At 41.7% G+C, this 21,513-nt stretch overlaps 2 protein-coding genes across 4 annotated transcripts in view; one reads left to right on the top strand and one right to left on the bottom strand.

Annotated features, from left to right (window-relative positions):
* Positions 1 to 5,582, bottom strand: part of cnot10 (CCR4-NOT transcription complex, subunit 10) — a 77,111-nt gene extending 71,529 nt beyond the window's left edge. The window contains exon 1 of one of the 2 annotated variants that reach the window (XM_008303603.1): positions 5,498 to 5,582. The gene's annotated coding sequence lies outside the window, so the exon portion shown is untranslated. Of the gene's footprint in view, positions 1 to 671; positions 818 to 5,497 lie in introns of those variants that run through there. The other variant, XM_008303604.1, reaches the window with a different exon arrangement.
* A 62-nt stretch (positions 5,583 to 5,644) lies between these two features.
* rwdd1 (RWD domain containing 1) lies at positions 5,645 to 15,154 on the top strand. 2 transcript variants are annotated; one of them, XM_008303594.1, is made up of 8 exons: positions 5,645 to 5,816; positions 6,760 to 6,825; positions 7,000 to 7,130; positions 9,278 to 9,421; positions 9,778 to 9,910; positions 10,019 to 10,081; positions 14,641 to 14,767; positions 14,890 to 15,154. In XM_008303594.1, the coding sequence occupies exons 1-7, from the start codon at positions 5,744 to 5,746 to the stop codon at positions 14,751 to 14,753; spliced, it is 723 nt and encodes a 240-aa protein (XP_008301816.1). In that variant the 5' UTR covers positions 5,645 to 5,743; the 3' UTR covers positions 14,754 to 14,767; positions 14,890 to 15,154. The 2 variants fall into 2 exon arrangements, with proteins under 2 accessions (XP_008301816.1, XP_008301815.1); XM_008303593.1 differs by having other exon boundaries at positions 14,641 to 15,154.
* Positions 15,155 to 21,513: the final 6,359 nt, after the last annotated feature.

Genomic DNA, 21,513 nt, shown 5'->3' with positions numbered 1-21,513 from the left:
TGCAAAAACTGTCTATCGACCCCAAAACAAAAGCAAAACACCTTGTGAACATGCTGGCTGAAGCTGGTAAGAGAGTGTCATTATCCACAGTGAAACATGCTCTACTGACATGGGCTGAAAGGCTACTTGGAGAGGAAGAAGCCATTACTCCAAAAGCATTTTTAAAAAAAAATGATTACAGTTTGTAAATGACAGGAACAAAGACCTAATCTTTTTGGAGACATGTCCTGTGGTCTGATGAAACTAAAATTGAACTGTCTGGCCACAATGACCATCTTTACATTTGGAGGAAAAAGAGGGAAGCTTGCAAGTCTGAGAACACCATCCCAACTGTGAAGTATGGGGATGGCAGCATCATGTTGTGGGGGTATTTTGCTGCAGCAAGGACTGGTGCACGTCACAAAATAGATGGCATCATGAGGAAAGAAATATTGAAGCAATATCTCAAGACATCAGCCAGGAGGTTAAAGCTTGGGCGCAAATGGATTACTGTGCATGACCGTCATTACTCCATTGGACTGGAGAAAAGCAAAGGAATTCTCTTCTTCCATGTCTTCACAGGCTGTGATGTTGTATCAGGATTCCGTGGTAAAGGAAAGAAGTCAGCATGGCAAACCTGGAATGTATGTCCCGAGGGTCTGATGTCTTCACAGAGCTCAGCCAGTACACACCAACAGTTGATGATGATGATCTGGAGACCCTGGAGAAGTTTGTGGTAACGATGTATGACAGGTCCAGTACAGCTGCAGGTGTGGATTACGCCAAACTAGACATGTTTGCTAGAAAGCAGAGTCCTTACGAAGCTATTCCTCCAACTCGAGCACCACTGCTTCAGCATGCAAAGTGTGCAGCATAAGCTGCACACTTTGCATGCTGAAGCAGTGGTGCAACCTGCCTCATAAGAGGCAGGTTGCATATGGAGTCAGTCAACACTGTGCCAACCAGAAACACAGAATCCTGCTGACTGGGACTAGACAAAGAAGGGCAGGTCTTCTGGACAACACTTCTTCCTATTGTAGAGCGTTGTAAACAGCGGACCGAGGCTGTTCCTCAATATGCATACTTGTCTGTACTTGCATTCTTGTGAAATGTCATCAGTCGGAGACCAAGTACTGTTCCAATTCTAAATATGCATTTGACCAAGTTCAGATGACATGCCCAGATGTGTTCACGCTCTGCCCACATTATCAAGTATGCATCAGACCAGACTTGTGTGGACTTGGGACAGCCAAGGATCCCAGAATTCATTTCGCACCAACCAGAAAATCAGAGGAGAAAATTTTCAACAGTAATATGTTTTTTTGGTAAATACTGCTGTTATTGTGACACAAAATGCAGTTTTAAGATTTTAGGTGAGAAAGTAGTGATATAAATGTCAAATATGTGACAATTTATCAAGATAGCCTGCTGAGAGCAGTGTTATCTCAGCGAGACTTTTTGAAATCTGCCACTGGCTCTGCCTCACAGTGTAATTTGTTTATTGTTCACAGGCAAATCGGTTTAAATTAGGTCAAAGTTAATTTTCATAACTTTATATTGTTTTTTTAATGTTGCACTCGATCGCTGACTTTGTACTTCTGAATCATTTCCTTATCTTCATACAACCTTGTTGTATCCCTTTGACTGTAACTGTGCACTGAAAATAACATTTAAGCAATATTTTTATTGGAGGGAACATCAGCAGCTCCATCCTGGAACTTCTGATGGAGCATAGCATCATGATGGTGTTAATGAAAACTGAAGGCTGACCAGCTCCACTAAAGAACATCAGGAGGAGGAGAGGCACAATTTTATTTTATTTTATTTTTCTATCTGTGCATATGTTTTGTAAGAGACTTTGGTCCTGATATAAAATGAATTTTCCTAAAATTAATAAAATATCTTTATCTGTATTCTGAAAATGAATTGTCTGATATGAATTGTTGACGCAAGAATTAAACTTTCCTTTAATCTGACCAGTTTGATCAGACACTGCTTATGCTTGAAAAGATTTCTGTTTTATTACTTGACTGGCAGAGTAAGAGCTCATCTGTCTTTAGGTTCTGAGTAAAACAGTTGATATGAAATATTCCATATATATCATTAATTACTGATGCTGTTCAGTGTGTGGCACAGGTGAGGTACAGGTAATTACATTTATGTTTAGTGATCTTTGTTCACCTGTTAGACTACAAACCTCTAGATGTTTGAGGACAAACGGCAGGTTTGTATCACAGACTAATCTATTTTAGTAATGTGAATATTAAAAGTGTAAACCCCATCCATCCCTGTTTATGAGGCAGATTCAAACAATAAAACAGAACCCAAACTACATGGTGTCCTCAGCAAGGTTTCGTAATTTTTTTCTAAGTTTTTTGTTGATCTACTGATGTAACTGAGAATAAGACGGCACAGTTCAACTGCAACAGCTGTCAATAAATCAACACCTCTAAAACATTAAATAAAGATTGTATAACGAGCTTATAAACCTCAAAATATATACGTATTCATTAAAGAGGCAGAGCTGTGTTGCCTGAACTTGCAGTCATGTTAGTGACTGGTTCTGGAGGGATGAGGATGCTCACTCCATGATATGCAAATGAGGCACACTTGGCCTGTCCCCTCAAACTCCTCCACTCCAAGCCAAAAGATGACAGAGAGTTGTCGCTGAAAACATCCATCCATCCATTATCTATATACCGCTTAATCCTCATTAGGGGGCTGACTTAGGACAAAGGCAGGGGACTTAGGGCAAAGGCAGGGGACACCCTGGACTGGTTGCCATTTTATCGCAGGGCTACACTTAGAGACAGACAATCATGCATACTCACATTCACACCTACAGACAATTTAGAATCACCAATTAACCTCAACGTGTTTTTGGACTGTGTGGGAGGAAGCTGGAGAACCCGGAGAGAACCCACGCTGCACGGGGAGAACATGCAAACTCCACGCAGATCCCAGGTGTCCTCACCAGGACATGAACCAGTGACCTTCTAGTTGCAAGGCGATGATGCTAACCACCGAGCCACTTGCAGTCTCATTGGAAATAGAACTTCAAAAAAAATTTCTGTGACAAATTCTTTTTTTCAATGACAAATTCTTTTTTTTTTCTTAATGACAATTAATTTTTTTCCCAATGACAACCTATACTGTTTCTGTCTTAGCTCTGGGTACCTGCTACAAAAATTGTCATTCCAAAGTTAGCTACCTGCAGGGTTAGGGTTTAATTTTGGAATTGTTATGTGGAGAAAGAGAAGAAGCGCTTTGATGTCTTCATTGTGGACTATGCCACCAAGTTGGAGTAGGGTGTGTCTGCAGACCTGGAAGCTACACTTTCAGGACCACAGTTGTAGGACTGCACTTCCTGGACCTGTGGTTTTCACACCACCAACTGCATCGCAAAGACCTAATTTCTGACCAAGATGAAGGATGGTTATAGTGTGAACATTGAATGTGAATCAAGTTACATTTGTTTAACTTTAAAAACTTTTATGTCCTCAGCTGTACAGCACAGCTATCATTAACTTGCCAAAGCGTGAGAAATAGACTGTCTCAACTCGTCACTACAAATCACCATGTTTTAGCTACTGATAGCTTGCTGCAAAATTAACTCTTGTTTTTTTTTGCCTATCTATTTAATGGAACCATAGCTCAAGCCCAACTCTGTGTTGATAAAAATAAATTAAAGCCAGCACAATAAATAAACTTGTGTAAATGAAAAAAGTATGTCTACATGATCTGTGTGTGTCATTCACTGACCCTCAGAATGTGGCATGTTGATCCTTACTGGGCATAAAAATGAGCTATGTATAGTTCAGAGCAGATGTATCAATGCTATATCTATTAATACCCATTAATGTTTCTGCCTTGATTTTGATTGTAGAAAAATATATATTTTTAAATATTATGTCATATGAAACCTTTAGCGGCTGTGCCACAAGTAATATTTGATTGATGTCGCTAAGGCAAGGGTGTCTCATTCCCTTTACCAACTTTCAGTAACTGCACCTTTCCTCGCGTCTTAATCCCTCCCACCATAGATTTGAGAAAGGGGCGAGAAGGAGATAAGAGGACAGAGGAGATGAGGCAACAGGTTTTATACAAATTGAAACATCCTCTCCTCAGAGACGTCAGTTTAGAGGAATGTCAAATATATTTTGTGTGCCACAGCTGTATCACCTGTCGAGATGAGCACAGTGTTCATGATAAGTTAGTGTACAGTGCTTAAAAAATTGTTTGACCACCTGTCATAAAAAATAGAAAACATGAATACTTTGGAAATCTTTCAAAGACTTGTTTAAAATAAAATATTATTTTTATTTATTTGGCAAATAAACTGAAACAAGTGAATAGTCCTTTTTCACAGATAATAACCAGAAGTTGTCAGTTCAGAAATGATTTCATGATGCACTAAGATGTTGTGCCAGACATTCTAAAAAATTATTTTGATAGTTATCAATGCTGTTAATTTTGGGCAGCCGTGGCATAAACCTGATGTTGGGTGGTGGTCTGATAAATTTGTTAAACACTGTATGTTTCTTCTCTAACTCTTTCAACAAAAGATCCACATGGCCTGAAGACTCCCTGCAGTGAGACAGCACCTTCACCCTGCAGCCTGGGTTTGACGAGTTTCCCTGTTCCTGATTTTTAATAAGCTAAACATTATCCTTCCCACAGGCGTGGCTTTTGTTTGGGAAAATGTTCACATGCATTGTATGAATAAGATCATCTGACATTTTATTTTTGTTGCAATCTTTAGCCACTGAGTGCTTACTGTATAGGATCAAATGATGGCTCAAAGGTCACAAACTGCTTGACATGCTCTTCATTTTTCTGAGCTCATTGGAAATGTAGTTAATGACTCCTGTGCAGTAACTAAGTGCAAAGTGAAAAGACGAAAGATACATAAAATATATGTTTCATCGTATATAAGTATATTTTCTATGTGTCCTGTTCCGTCTGTATGCGATGTGTTTAATGCAACATTTCTAATATCAGATGTTTGCATGTACAAATTTGCTCCCTTTTGTCCGTCAAGGGTCGGGATCTAACTGGACAGAAATCTAACCGGCATGTATTGTGCGGCGATCGCTAGTGATTGAATCTGCCTAAGGGTGATATCGAACAAGCCTACTATTAAGCTATTGTCCTGCATTTCTTGTTACTGCATTTGATTTCTTGTCAGTGTTTTTCCCTTTATTTGCGTAGTTTAAGAGGGTCAAGCTTGGTCACTTCATTTATGTACGGTGCCAAATTCATCTAATGCTGATTTACATGCAAATTAATGTACAATGAATAAACCACGAACAGAAATTTCAGATCGCATGTACAAGAATTTTAAAGGCTGTCGTGTTGTAAAAACAAAACAAACACAACAACAACAACAACAGCAACAAAAATAAATAAGACGTTTGGAGACACTGTACAAGCTCATACATTCGTCTCGGAGAACGTGTTGCTGTAATGTTCCGTACAGGCTGCTGGAAACTGTCTTGTCTGTCGACTTTTAACTCACCCCCCACCCGCTGGTGTCGCCTGCTCCCGTCACTTTCCAGGCGAGGTGCACTTTATCTCGAACGACCCTCTCCCCACGAACTCAATAGTACCACAAGTAGCACTTGCGACTAACGAAAGCGCCGTCAGACCAGAAAGTTCGAACCACGTTATCATCGATCGCTGTCGCGTGACTGTAGCACGGCGTGTTAGCTTCAATCTAGCGGTATGATTTTGCTAACTTCTAAATAATCTGCCGCTACACAAAATGACAGACTACGCCGAAGAGCAAAGGAATGAACTTGAAGCCATGGAGTCCATCTACCCAGACTCTTTCACAGGTTTGAACTGCATCAACGTAACGTTAGCAAGACAATGATAGTTAAGTCACTGTTAGCAATTGTATGCTAGTTAGCTTGCTAGGATAGGGAGGACGAACCATAAACACAGTAAACATCGTTTACTATTTTTTTGACACCCAGTTGTTCAGATTTATTTTCAATGTAAGTTTCGAGCTAGATGCCAGAAATAGAGCTGTTACAGAAAAGTTATTGCAGGGTCTTTTACTGTATCTTACAAGGACAGAGAAATACACAAAACTCCATTTAGATTAGGTGTAATGCTCTCTAAACGTAGGACACCACACTAAATAGATAAAATACATAACATGCATTTTCTAAAATAGCCGAGAAACTGCTGATAAATTCGGCATATAAAGATGCTCAAAACGTTTTTAGATACGTAAAGCACACTGTAAAAGGAATGAATGGTACTGCATTACTGTATTCCAAGCAACAGTTCAAGTACAGTTGTCAAGCAAAATCATTCACAAAAACAAGTTTGCTTTTTGGTGATAAGACCAAAGAGAATTACTGATCGTTAAACAAGCTATATAAAAAAGTGACTCAGTCCGTAGTGGGCTATTGAGTGTGGATTAATGCGCAAAACTGCGAATTTTATCAATTAAAACAATATCACAATCAAAGAATATATATAATCCCTGAAGCCACTGAAGGGATGACAGGCTTAACTTGAGAGTTTCTTATACTGCACTCGTCCGTGGTTACCGTCTGCTCTGAGTTTTTAAAAAATGCATGACATAAACTTATATTAATGCCCTCAGAGTAGAATGGTGTACCTGTGGTAGTCTTAACAGCATTATGCCTGATGTCAGTAGGTAGTGTGCAATAAGATCTTTTTATTTGCATATGGGAAGTTAAGGTATACCGCTTTATCAAATAGCAAATGGTAGAAGTTATCTTACAAATGCATGTGTATTTGCAGTGCTCTCAGAGGATCCCACCAGCTTCACCATCACTGTAACATCAGATGCAGGGGAAAATGGTGAAAGTAAGTATATGATGTGTGGTTGCTAAGTGTCTTCCATTGCAAACAGACAGTAAAACAACGTGTCATGACAGCACATTTGTTGATTAAGCAATTGTCAGTGATAGGAGATTTTAGTCAGGATAATAAAGTTAGAAAAAAAAGGTTTAATATAAGGTGCCTGTTTTCTTTTTGCAGCTGTAGAAGCAACGTTAAAATTCACATATGTAGGGAAATACCCAGATGAACCTCCACTGTGGGAGATCCACTCCCAGGAAAACCTCGATGACAGTGACATGGAGGACATTATCACCTTACTACAGCAGCAGGTCTGTCAATAGTTAAAATGCAGTTCAAAATAAGTTTCTTGTTTTTGTCATACCTCATCTCGGTATGTTGCTACTCAAAAGTTTTTTTTTTTTATTTCTGTATGTGTGTGTGTGTGTGTGTGTGTGTGTGTGTGTGTGTGTGTGTGTGCAAGTGTGCGCATAGACCTACACGTTGTTTACGTATTTACATTAATCCATTGTGCTGTAGTACAGATGAGGTGTTTTGTGCTCTGGTTTAGATTTTGACCTGAGGTCAGAGTTCATAGTCCTGACAGCATGACAAAAGAAACTCTCTCTGAGTCTTTTTGTGTTTGCCTTGATGTTCCTTAGGTCAGAGTATAGCCACTCCAACAGTCCATTGCTGGGGTGGTGGGAGTTCTCCTTGATCCTATTTTTCCTGACCATGCTCCTTTTAGTGTAGATGTCCTCAAGGGTGGGGAGCGCTGTGCCCATGGTGTGCCCTGCTGACCTTAGCACCCTCTGCAGGGCTCTCCAGTCGCAGGCAGTGCTGCTCTCATTCCACTGGGTGATGTTCCCAGTCAGAGCGCTCTCCACCATTCCATTGTAAAACACCCTCAGGACCTTCAGAGAGACTGAATTTCCTCAGCTGTCTGAGGTGATAAAGGCGCAGCCTCGCCTTCTCCACCTGGTTGTCTCTGACCATGACAGATCCCCAGAGATGTTCATTTCCAAGTACTTGAAGCTGCACACCCTCTCCACAAGTGTTCCACTAATCCTCTGTGGAGTGTAGTTCCTCTGCTGGTTTTCCCAAAGTCCAGTTGGTTTCACTCACATTCAGCAGCAGGTTGTTAGTCTGACACCACTATGACAGGTTGTCAGCCTCCTCTGTGTACATCATTGTGCTCATCATTGTTACTGTCCACGACTCTGTCATCTGCAAATTTTACAATAATATTTGAGCTCTTCGTAGCTACACAGTCATGTGTGTACAGGGAGAAGAGAAAAGGGCTGAGGACACACCCCTGGGAGGCTGTGGTGCAGGTTCAGGGTGCAGGGACTAGAAACGTGTCTGGCCACCCGGACCACTTGGGTTCTTGTGACAGGAAATCCAGATTCCAGTCACACAGAGAGGTGCTCAGACCCAGACTGAAAAGCTGACAAAACAAACGAGCTGCTATCTGATGGTAATATGTCTATCCATTCGATTTCTACCACTCATCTGGATCTGGGTGTATCCTGTCCTCTCTGTTGGACATGCCCAAAACATTTCCAAAACATTTGACATGGTTTGTGTCCTTCAGGCACCTGGACAATAGCTAAACCGCCTCATCTGGTCTTCATTTAATACAGAGCAGCAGCGGTTCTACTCTGAGACGTTCTCCATCGATCAAGCTCCTAACCCTATCCATCTGAAGTCTTTTTATTTCAGTCACTCTCTCCACTGTCATAGATAAGTGTGTTAGTGCAAAGGCAACTCCACATTTAGTTCAGAACAAACTTATTTAGCCTCTGCCATGTTCAACTGCACCGTGATCACCGCCGGCAACCTAGTTACTTCACTACCACAATAATGTGCTTCAGGAGTACTAGAGCCCCCTAGCGGAATGGCATGCAACATGTACATACAACAAAAGAGTAACAAGTGTCCACAAAGAATGGTTTGGCAAACTCCCATGCACCAGTTTTCTTGACAGGTTAAGGAGATGGTTCAATGTTCCTCAGCCAGGACATACTCTTCCGACTGAATCTAAGGTTCAGGTAACAGGTAGGACCTCCTCCCCAGCATACAGGCATATATCAGCCCAGGGAGGCTGAGAAATGTGATTCCTCCTTAAGTCGGCTCACACCCTTTCTTGAAAAGGGGGACCACCACCTACATCTCTCAATCCAGTAGCACTATCCCTGTCAATCCAGTGGCACTATCCCTGACCCTCATGCACAGTTGGAACGGTGTGTCAACCAGGATAGCCAAACAATATCCAAATTCTTGACTGCATTTCTAACGACAGCTCTAGTGATGGGGGATTCCTACCCCTTGTACCTGGACTCTGTTTCCTCAAAAAGAAAGTGTGTCAGTGGTTATAGGTATGCAGTTATAATAGAATGTATTTAGTGTCAACAATATGTGTTTGTTTTTCTGCAGGCTGAATATGAATATTTGGGAATATTTGTATGTTTTTCTGCAGGCTGAAGAAAATCTGGGCATGGTGATGATTTTCACCCTGGTGACAGCTGTTCAGGATAAACTCAATGAAATTGTGGATGTGATGAAAAACAGGCGAGAAGAAGAAAAACGGCGGAAAGAGAGAGAGGCAGAGGAGGCAGAGAAAGTAAAAACAGGGATAAGTCATATTTTGCTTACATTGACATGTTTAATTCCAGTCATATTTTTACCGAAAGAATTTCCTTTGGGATTAAAAATGTTTTATCATCTTACATTCTAATTCAAGGATATAATGTTGCATGCCATTTCTAGTTTTCTCAAGTTCCAAAATTGTTTCTGCAGTAGCTTTCTGTGAGCATCCTGTGAGCCCCAAATTGAACTTGTCAATTTGAGGCTTAACCCCTTCCAGGTTTGTTTAGGTCAAGGGCAGTAATAGGATTCAGTTTTAGGTCAAGAACTTCATGTAGTCAAAAAAGCTTCTTACAAATATAATTGAGTAATATCATGGTATGTGTTTGATAGGTGGAGTTCCAGGGCACGGTTGTAACCATTGAGAACTTTCTGGCATGGAAAGCCAAGTTTGAGCTGGACATGGCTGAGCTGAGGAGGAAAAAACAGAAAGAGGAGGAGCAGGCAGGAAAACCCAAACTCACTGGTAAACCTGATACTGTTACCTAAAAACAGTTCTCAGTCAAGGCTCACAACTTGAAAATTTGACTGCAGAAATTACTAACTGAAACACATGTAATCTTTTCTTCACCAGGTAAACAGCTGTTTGAGAGAGACCACAACCTGGACACATCTGACATTCAGTTCCTTGAAGATGGTATATTTATTTCACCAAATTTTTAAAAATATTTGTCAGATTTCTTTTCTGACGTGTAAAATCTGGGGTCACAGATATGAGTTACAAAGTCTTGAGGAGGGGTGAGGCCATGCCCATTTTTGTGCCGTATTCTTTACGCCAGTCTGCGGAGCAATGAAGTGCCATAACTTGAGACATAATGTCCTGTAGGCTCATTGATATATACATATTGTCTTTAATGATAGAACCATGGTTAGATAGAATAATACAAACCACTGATTTGATGGTGCAAATGTGGCCAAAAAAATGTCCTTTTTTTCCAATTCTAATATTCCACCAACCTTAGAACCTTTAGTGTTACCCTAAAAGCATTTCCTTTCCCTGTGATTGACACCAATAGGAGTTTTAAAAATGTTGAGTATGGTGTCAGACAGAGGCATGCTTAATGATTAAATGCTTAAATTCACTTTTTTGCATTTATGGCCAGTATTTGAACATGCATTGAGCAGGTATGAGAGGTAAAAGCACTGTGAAAGCAGTCCCAGCTGTAAGAGTTATATAATATTGGTACTGGGCTAAAAAAAAAAAAAAATCATGGTTTTCCAACTCATAGTGCTTGAAATAATTTTATGAGTAGTGGTACATCTGTTCAGAGTACCTTCTTCCAGTTACCAACAGTCCAGTGTTTGTTCTGTATGGCAAATCTGAGGCGATTCTTGATGTTTGCAGGCCTTCTTAGCTAGCAGCTGTTCTTTCTTTTAAGCCTTGTTCCATCAGTCGTCTGCTTATGGTCATTCTCGAGACTTTCTCATACTGATCTAGACGCATTTATCTCTGCCTGAAGATCAGCAGTGGTCTTCCTTCTGTCTGTAGTACGTACAATTTTGAGGTGTCTGACATCTGCGTCAGTTAACTTTTGTTTCCTGCCTCTCCTTTGACGCATTTTGTAAGTACCAGTCTTGGCAATTGACTCCAAAGCATACTTGACCACATTGTGAGAACACTTTGTCTTTCCCGTTTTGTCTCAGAGATCATCCAGCATCATGAAGTCCTTTAATATGGACTCTTTTATTTTCAGTGAGCTTTTTTACCATTTTCAACAAGAATGAGGAATATCAAACTGAATTCACCTTTTTATACCCAAATTTGAGGCAGCTCACTGGGCTTCTCTGAGAAGTCAGAAATTATAACAAAGCATAACATTCAACCACTACAACTAATTTTTCTGTTGAGGAATGCAAGTAGATAAGTATAATTTGACATCTTAATCAAGAAATGACAGTGTGCTTAACTGTTTTTTCTTTTTTTTATTTAAAAAAAACTTTAAATTTTGAAATTCAAGGATAACAATAATAATTATATTTTATAATTAAAAATATAATTTTAGTTAAAGAGCTTCAACATACCAATGTATTAACCATTACAGAAACATAAAAAATCCATCCATTTTTTGCCATTTATCTGGGGTCGGGTAGCGGAGGCAGCAGGCGGAGCAGGTCATTCCAGACGTCCGTCCCCCCCGGCAGCGCTTTACAGTTCTTCCTGGGGGATCCCGAGGCTTTCCCAGACCAGCCAAGAAATATGATCCCTCCAGATGGTTCTGGGTCTGCCCCAGGGTCTCCTCCCAGGCAGAGGTGCTTGGAAAACCTCCAGATGAAGCCTTCTCAGAGACATGTCCAGATGTCCAAACCACTGGAACTGGCTCCTTTCGACGCAAAGGAGCAGTGGCTCTACTCCGAGCTCCCTCCGGATGTCCAAGCTTCTCACCCTATCTCTAAGGCTGAGCCCAGCCACCGTGTGGAGGAAGCTCATTTCGGCAGCTTGTATCCGCGATCTTGTTCTTTCGGTCACTACCCAGAGCTCATGACCATAGGTGAGGATTGGAATGTAGATGGGAACTCCTTGCGGCCTAAGCTCCCTCTTCACCACGATGACGGTCTGGTACAACACCTGCATTACTGCTCACGTCACAAGCCACCTGTCCATCTCACACTCCATTTTCAAATCACTCGTGAACAAAATCCCCAGATACTTAAACTCCTTCAATTGGGGAAGCAACTCCCGCCCCCAACCTGGAAGGAGCTGACAGAGAACCATGGCCTTTGAATTGAGGGTGCTGACCTGCATCCCCACAACTACACACTCGCCTGCAAACAACTACATTGTGTGCTGAAGGTCTCGGTCTTATGAGCCAGCAGTTCCACATCATCTGCAATGAGCAGAGACACAATCCTGAGGGCCCCAAACCGGACACCCTCCTCACCCCGGCTGCGCCTTGAGATCCTGTCCATGAACACCACAAACAGGATCGGAGATGAGGGGCAGCCCTGGCGGAGTCCAACACCCACTGGGAACATGTCTGACGTTGTGCCGAGAATGCTGACACAGCTCTCACTTTGGTTGTACAAGGACCGAATGGCTTGTATCAGCAAGCCTGGTACCCTATATTCCCTCAGTAACCTCCACAGAGCCCCTCGGGGGACATGGTCGTAGGCCTTCTCCAGATCAACAAAATACATGTGGACTGACTGATCAAACTCCCATGCCCCCCTCAGCAGCTTCGTAAGGGTAAAGAGCTGGTCCACTGTTCCACAACCAGGACGGAATCCGCATTGCTCTCTCTGAATCCAAGGTTTAACAGTCAGTCGGAGCCTCCCTTCCAGCACCCTAGAGTAAACTTTCCTGCAGAGGCTGAGAAGTGTGATACCCCGGTAGATGGAACACACTCTCCAGTACCCCTTTTTTGAAAATGGGAACCACCAACCTGGTCTGCCACTCCAGAGACGTGTCAGGCATCACAGTCCAACAATGTCCAGAGCCTTTAGCATCTCGGGGTGAATCTCGTCCCCAGCTGGTGCTTTGCCACCCAGGAGCTTCTTAACTACCTTGGTGACCTCTACCACAGATGTAGACAAAGACCCTTCAGACTTTGCCCTCTCTGCAGACAACGTGTTTACCGGGTTCAGGAGTTCCTCGAAGTGCTCTTTCCACCGCCCAACAATATCCCTTCCCAGTCTCCTTCTTCAGCCTGATGGCTTCCCTCACCACTAGTATCCACCAGCAGGTTTTGGGGTTGCCGCCACGACAGGCACCAATGACCTTCTGGTTGCAGCCTCTTCTGGAATGGAGGCTTTTAACATGGCCTGCTCTGACTCCATGTCCCCCAGGATGCAGGAGAAATTCTTCCGGAGGTGGGAGTTGAAAACCCCACGGACAGGGGCCTCCGCCAGATGTTCCCAGTTCATCCTCACTACAGGTTTGGGTTTACCAGGTCTGGCCGGCAGCCTTCCCTGCCATAGGATCTAACTCACCATCAGCTGACAGCTCTGCTCTTCTCTTCACCCAAGTGTTTGAGACATATGGCCGCCGGTCTGATGACATGACTACAAAGTCGCTCATTGACCTGTGGCCTAAGGTGCTCTGGTACCAAGTGCTCTTATGAGCTACCTTATGTTCAAACATGGTGTTAGTTATGGCGAGTCTATGACTAGCACAGAAGTTCAATATCAAAACTCTACACGGGTTCAGATCGGGCAGGCTGTTCCTTCCAATCACCCCCCTTCAGGTTTCTCCATCATTGCCCACGTGAGCTTTGAAATCCTCCAGGAGAACTATGGAGGTGAGCTCAACTATATCTAGCCAGTGACACTCCACCTCCCGTACCAGCTCAGGTTCTTTCCCCGCCAGTGAGGTCGTCTACGCCACCAGAGGGCATTACACCCAGACGCTTGCGCCTGCCTAGTGCCCGGTGGGTATAGCACCCGACCCTGATTTCTTGCCATGTGGGTGCTTGGCCCTCTGGCAGTGGTTGATTGTTGTTTCTTTGGGCTGTGCCTGACTGAACCCCATCGAGCCCCACCAGACACTCTCTGGCGAGCTCCCCCCCACACACAAAATGATTTTGGTAATTGCCAATGCAGTTAATTAAGGGTAGCTGTGGCATTATCCATACATTGGTTAGTGGTCTAATAAATTTGTTCAACACTATATGTTTTTACTTGTTTTTGATCAACATCTGTTTTAGTTCATTCTAACCTTGTTAGTCACATAGCAACATTGTATTGATAAAGTTGGGAGCAATAATACATTGTATGCATTTTTTTTAACTTAAACTAATGTTACCTATGACCCCAGATTTTACAGATGGTCAACTCGATCAATATTCACCATTTTAAGAAAATATCAGTCAAATTGAAGATGGTCAGATGTAGGGAATTCGGTGAATTGAGGCTTGGGGTCCAAGTAGTAACCAAAAATTAACATTTCTCAAAGCATTTGACTGTATTGGTTTTTCATCCATCTAGATGATATTTGTTGTCATAAGGTGCTGTTTTAAAAGAAATTGTAGTCTAATGTCTAATTGTCAGTTGTTAAAATTTTCTCTACTGTTTGACACTGCAGTGACCTAGGATATAATTTGGGAGCTTGTGGTGCTACTGAGCATTGCAAGAGTCACAAATAAAAGATGATTAAAGGAATAAGGGACAGAGCAGCTAATACTTTAAGATCAGTGTGGATATATTGGAAGAGTGATTTATTCTCAGCATTAGTTCCTAACACATGCTTGCTTTCTTCTGCAGCTGGAAACAGTGTTGAAGTGGATGAGTCACTATTCCAGGACATTGAGGACCTGGATTTGGATGAGGATGACCCAACCTTTGATCCTTTAGAGATGGGCAGTGATGAGGACTAAAGCAGGAATAGGACGTACGGCTCTTGATAACTAACAGGACCATACTGCTCTTTTCCTTATTATGGTCTTTTGAACACACATTAATTGCATATATTTACACTTACATTTATTACATATTACCTTTTCTTACATTTAGGTGGAGAATGAATCTCTACAAATACAGAACACAGCCCTGGGAGCTCATTTAAATGCATGAACAATCAAGTTACCCAGAACAATGCTGTGTCTTTGCTCATGTGCTGTTTGACACAGCTCATTCCAGTGACAGAAATGTTATTTGTCCAGAAGAGAGCAATAAAATATCAGTTGTGGTCATGCATTACTTTGCTGAATTTAGTGAAGTGCTGAATTTACAATGTATGCACTTCATAGTGCTATTAAATGTCCAACAGTGGAAAAAATTCTGGTGTCTTGTATAAAAAGGTTTGATAAAATGTGAAAATTGTTAATATCACAGTCAGCCACTAAGCAAAACGTGCTATAATCCTGTCTCAAATTGTAATTTAGTGTTCACAGCAGTCTAAACTGTTGAGGATTTATCACAGAAAACAGTATATGTACCGTGTTTGTTGTTCTCTTATGTATTGTTTGTCTGTTCTGTATCTGCCATCCCCACCCCAGCCACTCCCTTACCCACTCCATCCCTACCCTCATTCTAACAGGCTGAGGCAGATGGCCACCCTCCCAGAGCCTGGTTCTGACAAAAAAAATGTTTGTCCCTCCCCTTACAAGAGAGTTTTTTTTTTCTCCCCCTTCCCACTGTCGCCAAGTGTTTGGTCAAAGGGAAACCAAAGGAAACTATGGATTTGTTGGATTTCTCTATTTAAAATTTGCCAATGCATAAGCATTGCAGCACACTTACTGCTATTCCTCTGGCTTATCGTTACAGACTCTTCTGACACAATTTTGGGCACCTAACTCATCTTGGAGCTTTTAGAAAACCCAAATAAATTAAATATCAAAATGTGCAGCTTATTCAAGAATAGTGCACTATGACTTTTTGGTAGCGATTCATCATGTGATTTTTGACAAAATTCGTTAAAAAATAAATAAATAAATAAATAAATAAAAGGCCTCTCAGACTCCCCACTGACACGAATGGGAAGTCAGCCAGACAACTGCCAAACCCAGCCATCTTTGGATCCATGTGGCTCTAGCATATTCTACAGTAGTTACTTTACTTTAAACAGGTCACAAGGCTTTGATGTAGTTCATTTAAATCTGTATTTTGATATATTTTACAGTTTTTACACAGTTGGAATTTTTATACATTTTTTGAAAATACTGAACTTTTCAAGATTCTAGATGAAAGAAGAAAAAGAAAAATTTAGCTGGTGTGACGTCACCCACTCTAAATTCTGACCAAATACATTTTATGAAAACGAGCAGTTAACCTCGTCTCCATCTCAATTTCATAAATGGTCTGCACTGACATAGCTCCTTCGTGCTTAAGATGTACTCAAAGCACTTTACAGTGTTGTTCTCATTCATCCATTCACACTCATGGCGACAGAGCCCGCCTGCCAGTAGGAGCAACTTCAAGTTCAGTGTCTTGCCCAAGGACACTTCGACAAGCAGAGGGGTGGGGGCTTGAACTGCCAACCTTGCCATCAGTAAACAACCCACTCTAACATCTAAGCCACAGCTGCTACTCAAAAATTCTTCTGATATTTTCTACTTGCTGTTATCATATAAGTAATCTTATTAGTGTGTAATTGTAACTGATGGAGGAACAGGGATGCCACAAGACAATTGTGTGATGGAGCAGCAGTAGTGCTGCTGGTGAGTAGTGCTGAGTCAACCATGGTTAGGTTGAAATCATAGCAAAGTAATTTTTGATTAAGTCAACAATAGTCATACAAAAATTTTATGATCCAATTATAACTTGTTGAATATGTAAGTTGCTGCATTTCAGAATTGCTGCAAGGAAAGGACGAGTGATGTCACAGGACAGAAATGGTAATGATGAATTATTTTAATGGTGAAGCAATATTGATAATATTTAAGTGCTGGCAGGTGAAGTGGCAGCGTTGTTGGCTGAGTGTTTGCAGGTAAGGGTTCAGTGATGTTAGCTGGGTGCTGGCCATGGAGGAGCATTGTTGGAGCAATGGTTGGTCCAAATATTTCCATTACAACAACTACTGGGTTTGGAACTGTTTAGTGGTTGCTAAAAGTTGAAGCTTGGCTGCTTGTTTCTTTTTTCCTTTCTGGATTGCCTCTTGCTTCCAAGATGGCCATCTTTTAAGCATTGTTTTTTACTTTTTTCTTCAATTTGCCTCAATACTCTTTTTATGACAGAACCAGGCTCTGGAAAGGCCTCAACCGGTTGGGTGAGAGTGGGGATGAGGGGGTGGGGGATAGCAGGATATCAAATGGAGAGCAAGCAATAGAACAGAGCAATAAATATTCTGAGGGTCGGTGAGGCCAGCAGCTGCAGATGAGAGATGTGAGAGAACAAGCACCGGACCTCGGGGGAAACACAGAGTTAGTGACATGTAATAGAATAGAATAGAATAGAACTTTTTTAATGGTGATAATTTCACATAAGACAAAGGGTTGTTTTCTTGCTGCACTATGTATTTCAGCCCAGCAACTGTTGCCTTACTGAATACATTTAAGAGCAGGACCAACCTTCATCTTCTCAAAGTGACTTGGCTCAATGGCTGCAGCTGACAGATGGATACACATGCATGTGTTGCTATTCTTGTGTGATCTGGTAGGATCACATCACAATACAGCTTGCCCGAAGCATGTGGAACTCCACACTTGGATTGGTTGCCATTTCATCCAAGAACAACTAGCCATGTCCTTTCTACCTTTGTTCTCACTTTCCAATCTCTGACTCTTCATTCCCTTTTTTTCCTTGATGTCAAACTGTTAAATTTTGTTCCAAATACTCCAAAGGATATTTCCACAAAACAAAAAATGTCACATTAGTTATTAGGTGTTTGTACCTATTATACCTGTGTCACCTGTTATCTACAGCTATGAGTTAAATTTTTACAACTGTAGAGCTGCAATGTGGTTCAGGGGCTCTGACCATAGGACGATGCTCAACTGTCAGTCTAGTCTTGCTCTTTTTTGTCCACACAAACTGGTTTGACTAAAAATATGCCTGTAGAGTGCGGTGAGTTTACTCCCAGAACACAACTGAGTTTTGTCTAACTACATACATGTTGCTTAGTGGTTGAATGCACAGTATGAGGTAACATTTGGTACTTCGTATTACTGGACACGTGTACACGAATTACATAACTACAACATTTCTGAAGAGATTTTGAGTGTGCCAATATAGCTTTGACTGGTTAACATGTTCTGCTATAGTTGTACATAAGGTATAATTTATCTAAGTACATTTTATTTTGAAAGTCAGCATGTTTTCATAAACCTTTATCAGTACAGTAGTAACATATTTGACCTTCTACTTTGAAAGTGTAGTCCAGTGTCAGTCAGCCAGTCACCTGGGAGTCACTGGTTGCTTGCAGTGAGAAGAGCAGAGGGAGCGGGAGACAGGCAGAATAAGGATTAAACTTTATTTTTTCCTTTTTTTCAAAGAATTTTATTTTATTTTTTTATTTTTATTTTTTACAAAAAGTAGCAAAAAAAACCCAAAACACAAATGCACACATTTAGTGTGTATGTAACACATGAACAGCAACAGTTGAGAGGATAGGAGCATAACACTAGAGACGATTAAGTGAGAATATTGTTTTGATAGGCCATAGATCAAAAACAAAGCGGGTTGACACCTCTTGTAGTGAGGTACATGTCCCATTTTTACCAGAGAGCTTCATATTTTTCCTTCTTGAGTCTTAAACTGAAACTTGTACGCTCCATGTTCTGGCTATTTGTAATTATAGCTGCCCATTGGTTGATAGGATATTCTCTACAGAGCCATCGCCTTGTTACATCCATCCATTATCTATACACCGCTTAATCCTCATTAGGGTCGCGGGGGGGCTGGAGCCTATCCCAGCCAACTTAGGGCGAAGGCAGGGGACACCCTGGACAGGTCGCCAGTCTGTCGCAGGGCCACACTTAGAGACAGACAACCAAGCACACTCACATTCACACCTATGGACAATTTAGAATCACCAATTAACCTCAACATGTTTTTGGACTGTGTGGGAGGAAGTTGGAGAACCTGGAGAGAACATGCAAACTCCACGCAGAAAGATTCTGGTGCCCCCACCGGGACGCGAACCGGCAACCTTCTTGCTGCGAGGCAACAGTGCTACCAACTGCGCCACCTTGCAGCCCGCCTTTTTTCTTGCTGACATAAAAATTGTTAGGAGATATCTGTCACTTTAGGATAAGTTTGGGTCCATGTTCTGTAAAGAAAATGACGTGCAAGTCAATTCAATATTGTAACACAGGACTTCTCTGATAGTACCATGAACACTGTCCCAGAAGGGTTAAAGAACAGAGCATCCCCAGAATATGTGTGTATGAAGTGCTTCACAGTAGCCACATCCTCTCTAGTATTTGGGTTAAGTACTAGTAAATGGTAAATGGTCTGCACTTAAATAGTGCTTTTCTACCTTGGTGGTACTCAAAGCGCTTTACAATGTTTTCTCATTCACTCGTTCATACACCAATGGAGACAGAGCTGCCATTCAAGGCGCTTCCCTGCTATTGTCTTGCCCAAGGACACTTCAACCATGGAGGAGCTGGGGATCGAACTGCAAATCTTGCGCTCACAGGATAACCACTCTACCCCCTGAGCCACAGCCACCCAGGATGTGGGCAGCTGTGGCTGGATGAATGTTTTTGGACTGTGTGGGAGGAAGCCGGAGAACCCAGAGAGAACCCACGCTGCATGGGGAGAACATGCAAACATGGAGAAAGATCCAAGGTGTCCTCACCGGGACGCGAACTGGGGACCTTCTAGCTGCGAGGCGATGGTGCTAACCACTGAGTCACCTTGCAGCCCTCATTAGTAACAGGTCTGTTGATTTGCCTAGAAGCTACTGTTAGATATGTGCTGATAGAGCACACAGTAACATTATACATTGAAGATGGAGGCAGGTGTGTTTGGTGTCCTTAGTCCAGTATCAATCAGCCCATCACCTGTCAGTCACTGGTTGCTATGGTGACTTCCAATACCAGGGAGGAGGCAGACTTTGAATGCAGAAAGAGGGGCAGACATCTATAATAAGAATAAGCCCAAGGAATAGCAATAAATGTGCTTCAGTGCTTATACATAGGCACATTAAACCAAAAATTAAAGGAACATGAACATATTTACATATACATATACTTATACATCAGTTACTGATAACACTTGTCATAAATAAACATCTGCGGCAAAAGCTGTTGATGATCACAAGTAATGAAGTTCCATTACTTAAGTTGAGGAACAAAGACCACTCCTTATCTGCCCATCCAAAACTGCATTTTGTGTTTACTTGGGTTATCTTTGTATCATATTTACATTTATTTGATGATTTTAAACATTATATTGGGGGAAATATATATATATAAAAAAAGAATTTGAGAAGGGGGCGAATACTTTTTCACAGCACTGTATGTTTGTTTGTTGGTCCAAATTACAATCATTTGGCATTTGAAGTGTCATCTGTTTGTCTGCCATATATAATTCGTCTGCATTTTCAGTGAATTCCAGCAAGAAGGGAAGGAGCAACCCTACAGTATAACATAGTTGTATGTTTCTACAGACATAACTACATCACTGAATATTTTTAAGTAGCATTCTTAATTGTGATACTATTGACAAGAGTAAACACTAATTATACTAATAGAATACTATTTAAAAAATGACACTAATTATTTTCCAAATGGATATCTGCTTTAATTTTGACATGAAGCCAGTAAACCTGCCTATGTAATCATCTGCATCTGCCGTCAGTAATAGTTTTGCATTCGTCTAGCCGTTTTCCTGCTCTACTAGCTCTAATTCCTGTTTTTTATCTATCCAGCTGGATCTGTCGCCGTCCGCCACCACCTCCAAAATTCCACCACTCACCGACCATCTCCCACCTCGCCGCCGCCGATCTGCAACCGTACTCCGCACCACACCTGTCTGTCCTCGTTCCTGGTTCAGCCGTCCTCCGTTGCCAGCTGTTGCTTCCCCGCACTCTCCTCGTATTGAGCCAGTTAAGCCTGTTACCGTTCTGTCAGTAGTTTTTTGCATTTACCGTAATTTAGCATGTTTCTTAGTTCGTCATAAATTTGTTGTGTTTCTGTGCCTCGCCTGTGTGCTCTTTATTTAGCTCAGTTGTTCTAGTCCGTCAGTGAGTTCCTGCTTGCTTTCCTCTGTTAGTTTTTCTGTTAGCCAGTCCGTTTTCTCAGTATTTCGGTCTGAGCAGCTTTTGTTAGTGTTACTTTTCAATCAGTTCTTTCAGCACTTTAGTCTGAGCACCTTCTGTTGCATTTTCCTTTTCTTTTCAGTCAGTCTTCTCAGCATTGTAGTCTGAGCTCCTTTAGTTAACGTTTGGTTATCAGCCTGCCAGTTTCTCAGCAACTAGTTGAGCTCTTTGAGTTATGTAGAATATTGACTGTGAGTGCAGTGCATATTCAGGATTGACCCCTCAGGGACACCGTAGGTTTTTACACATGCGCAGTGTGTGTGTTGTTACGCGGATGTACGTACCTGCCACTGGTATACCTCCTGCCCGTTGTTACATTAAAATATAAATTCAGACGTTACCCAGTTACACAACCGCAATAACACAACATGCAACATGGTGTCAGAAGTCTAGGACTTATATTTTACATTGACTGCTACGTGTTGTGAGTA

This window comes from Stegastes partitus, unplaced genomic scaffold, assembly GCF_000690725.1.
Source record: "Stegastes partitus isolate 25-593 unplaced genomic scaffold, Stegastes_partitus-1.0.2 Scaffold2040, whole genome shotgun sequence".
Taxonomy (NCBI): Eukaryota; Metazoa; Chordata; class Actinopteri; family Pomacentridae; genus Stegastes; species Stegastes partitus.
This window is presented reverse-complemented; position numbering and strand designations above follow the sequence as displayed.

Coding starts and splice junctions, on each gene's coding strand:
- rwdd1 (XM_008303594.1), top strand. CDS start 5,744: ATGACAGACTACGCCGAAGAGCAAAGGAATGAACTTGAAGCCATGGAG. Junction 7,131..9,277: donor TCACCTTACTACAGCAGCAG/GTCTGTCAATAG, acceptor GTTTTTCTGCAG/GCTGAAGAAAATCTGGGCAT. Junction 10,082..14,640: donor CATTCAGTTCCTTGAAGATG/GTATATTTATTT, acceptor TTTCTTCTGCAG/CTGGAAACAGTGTTGAAGTG.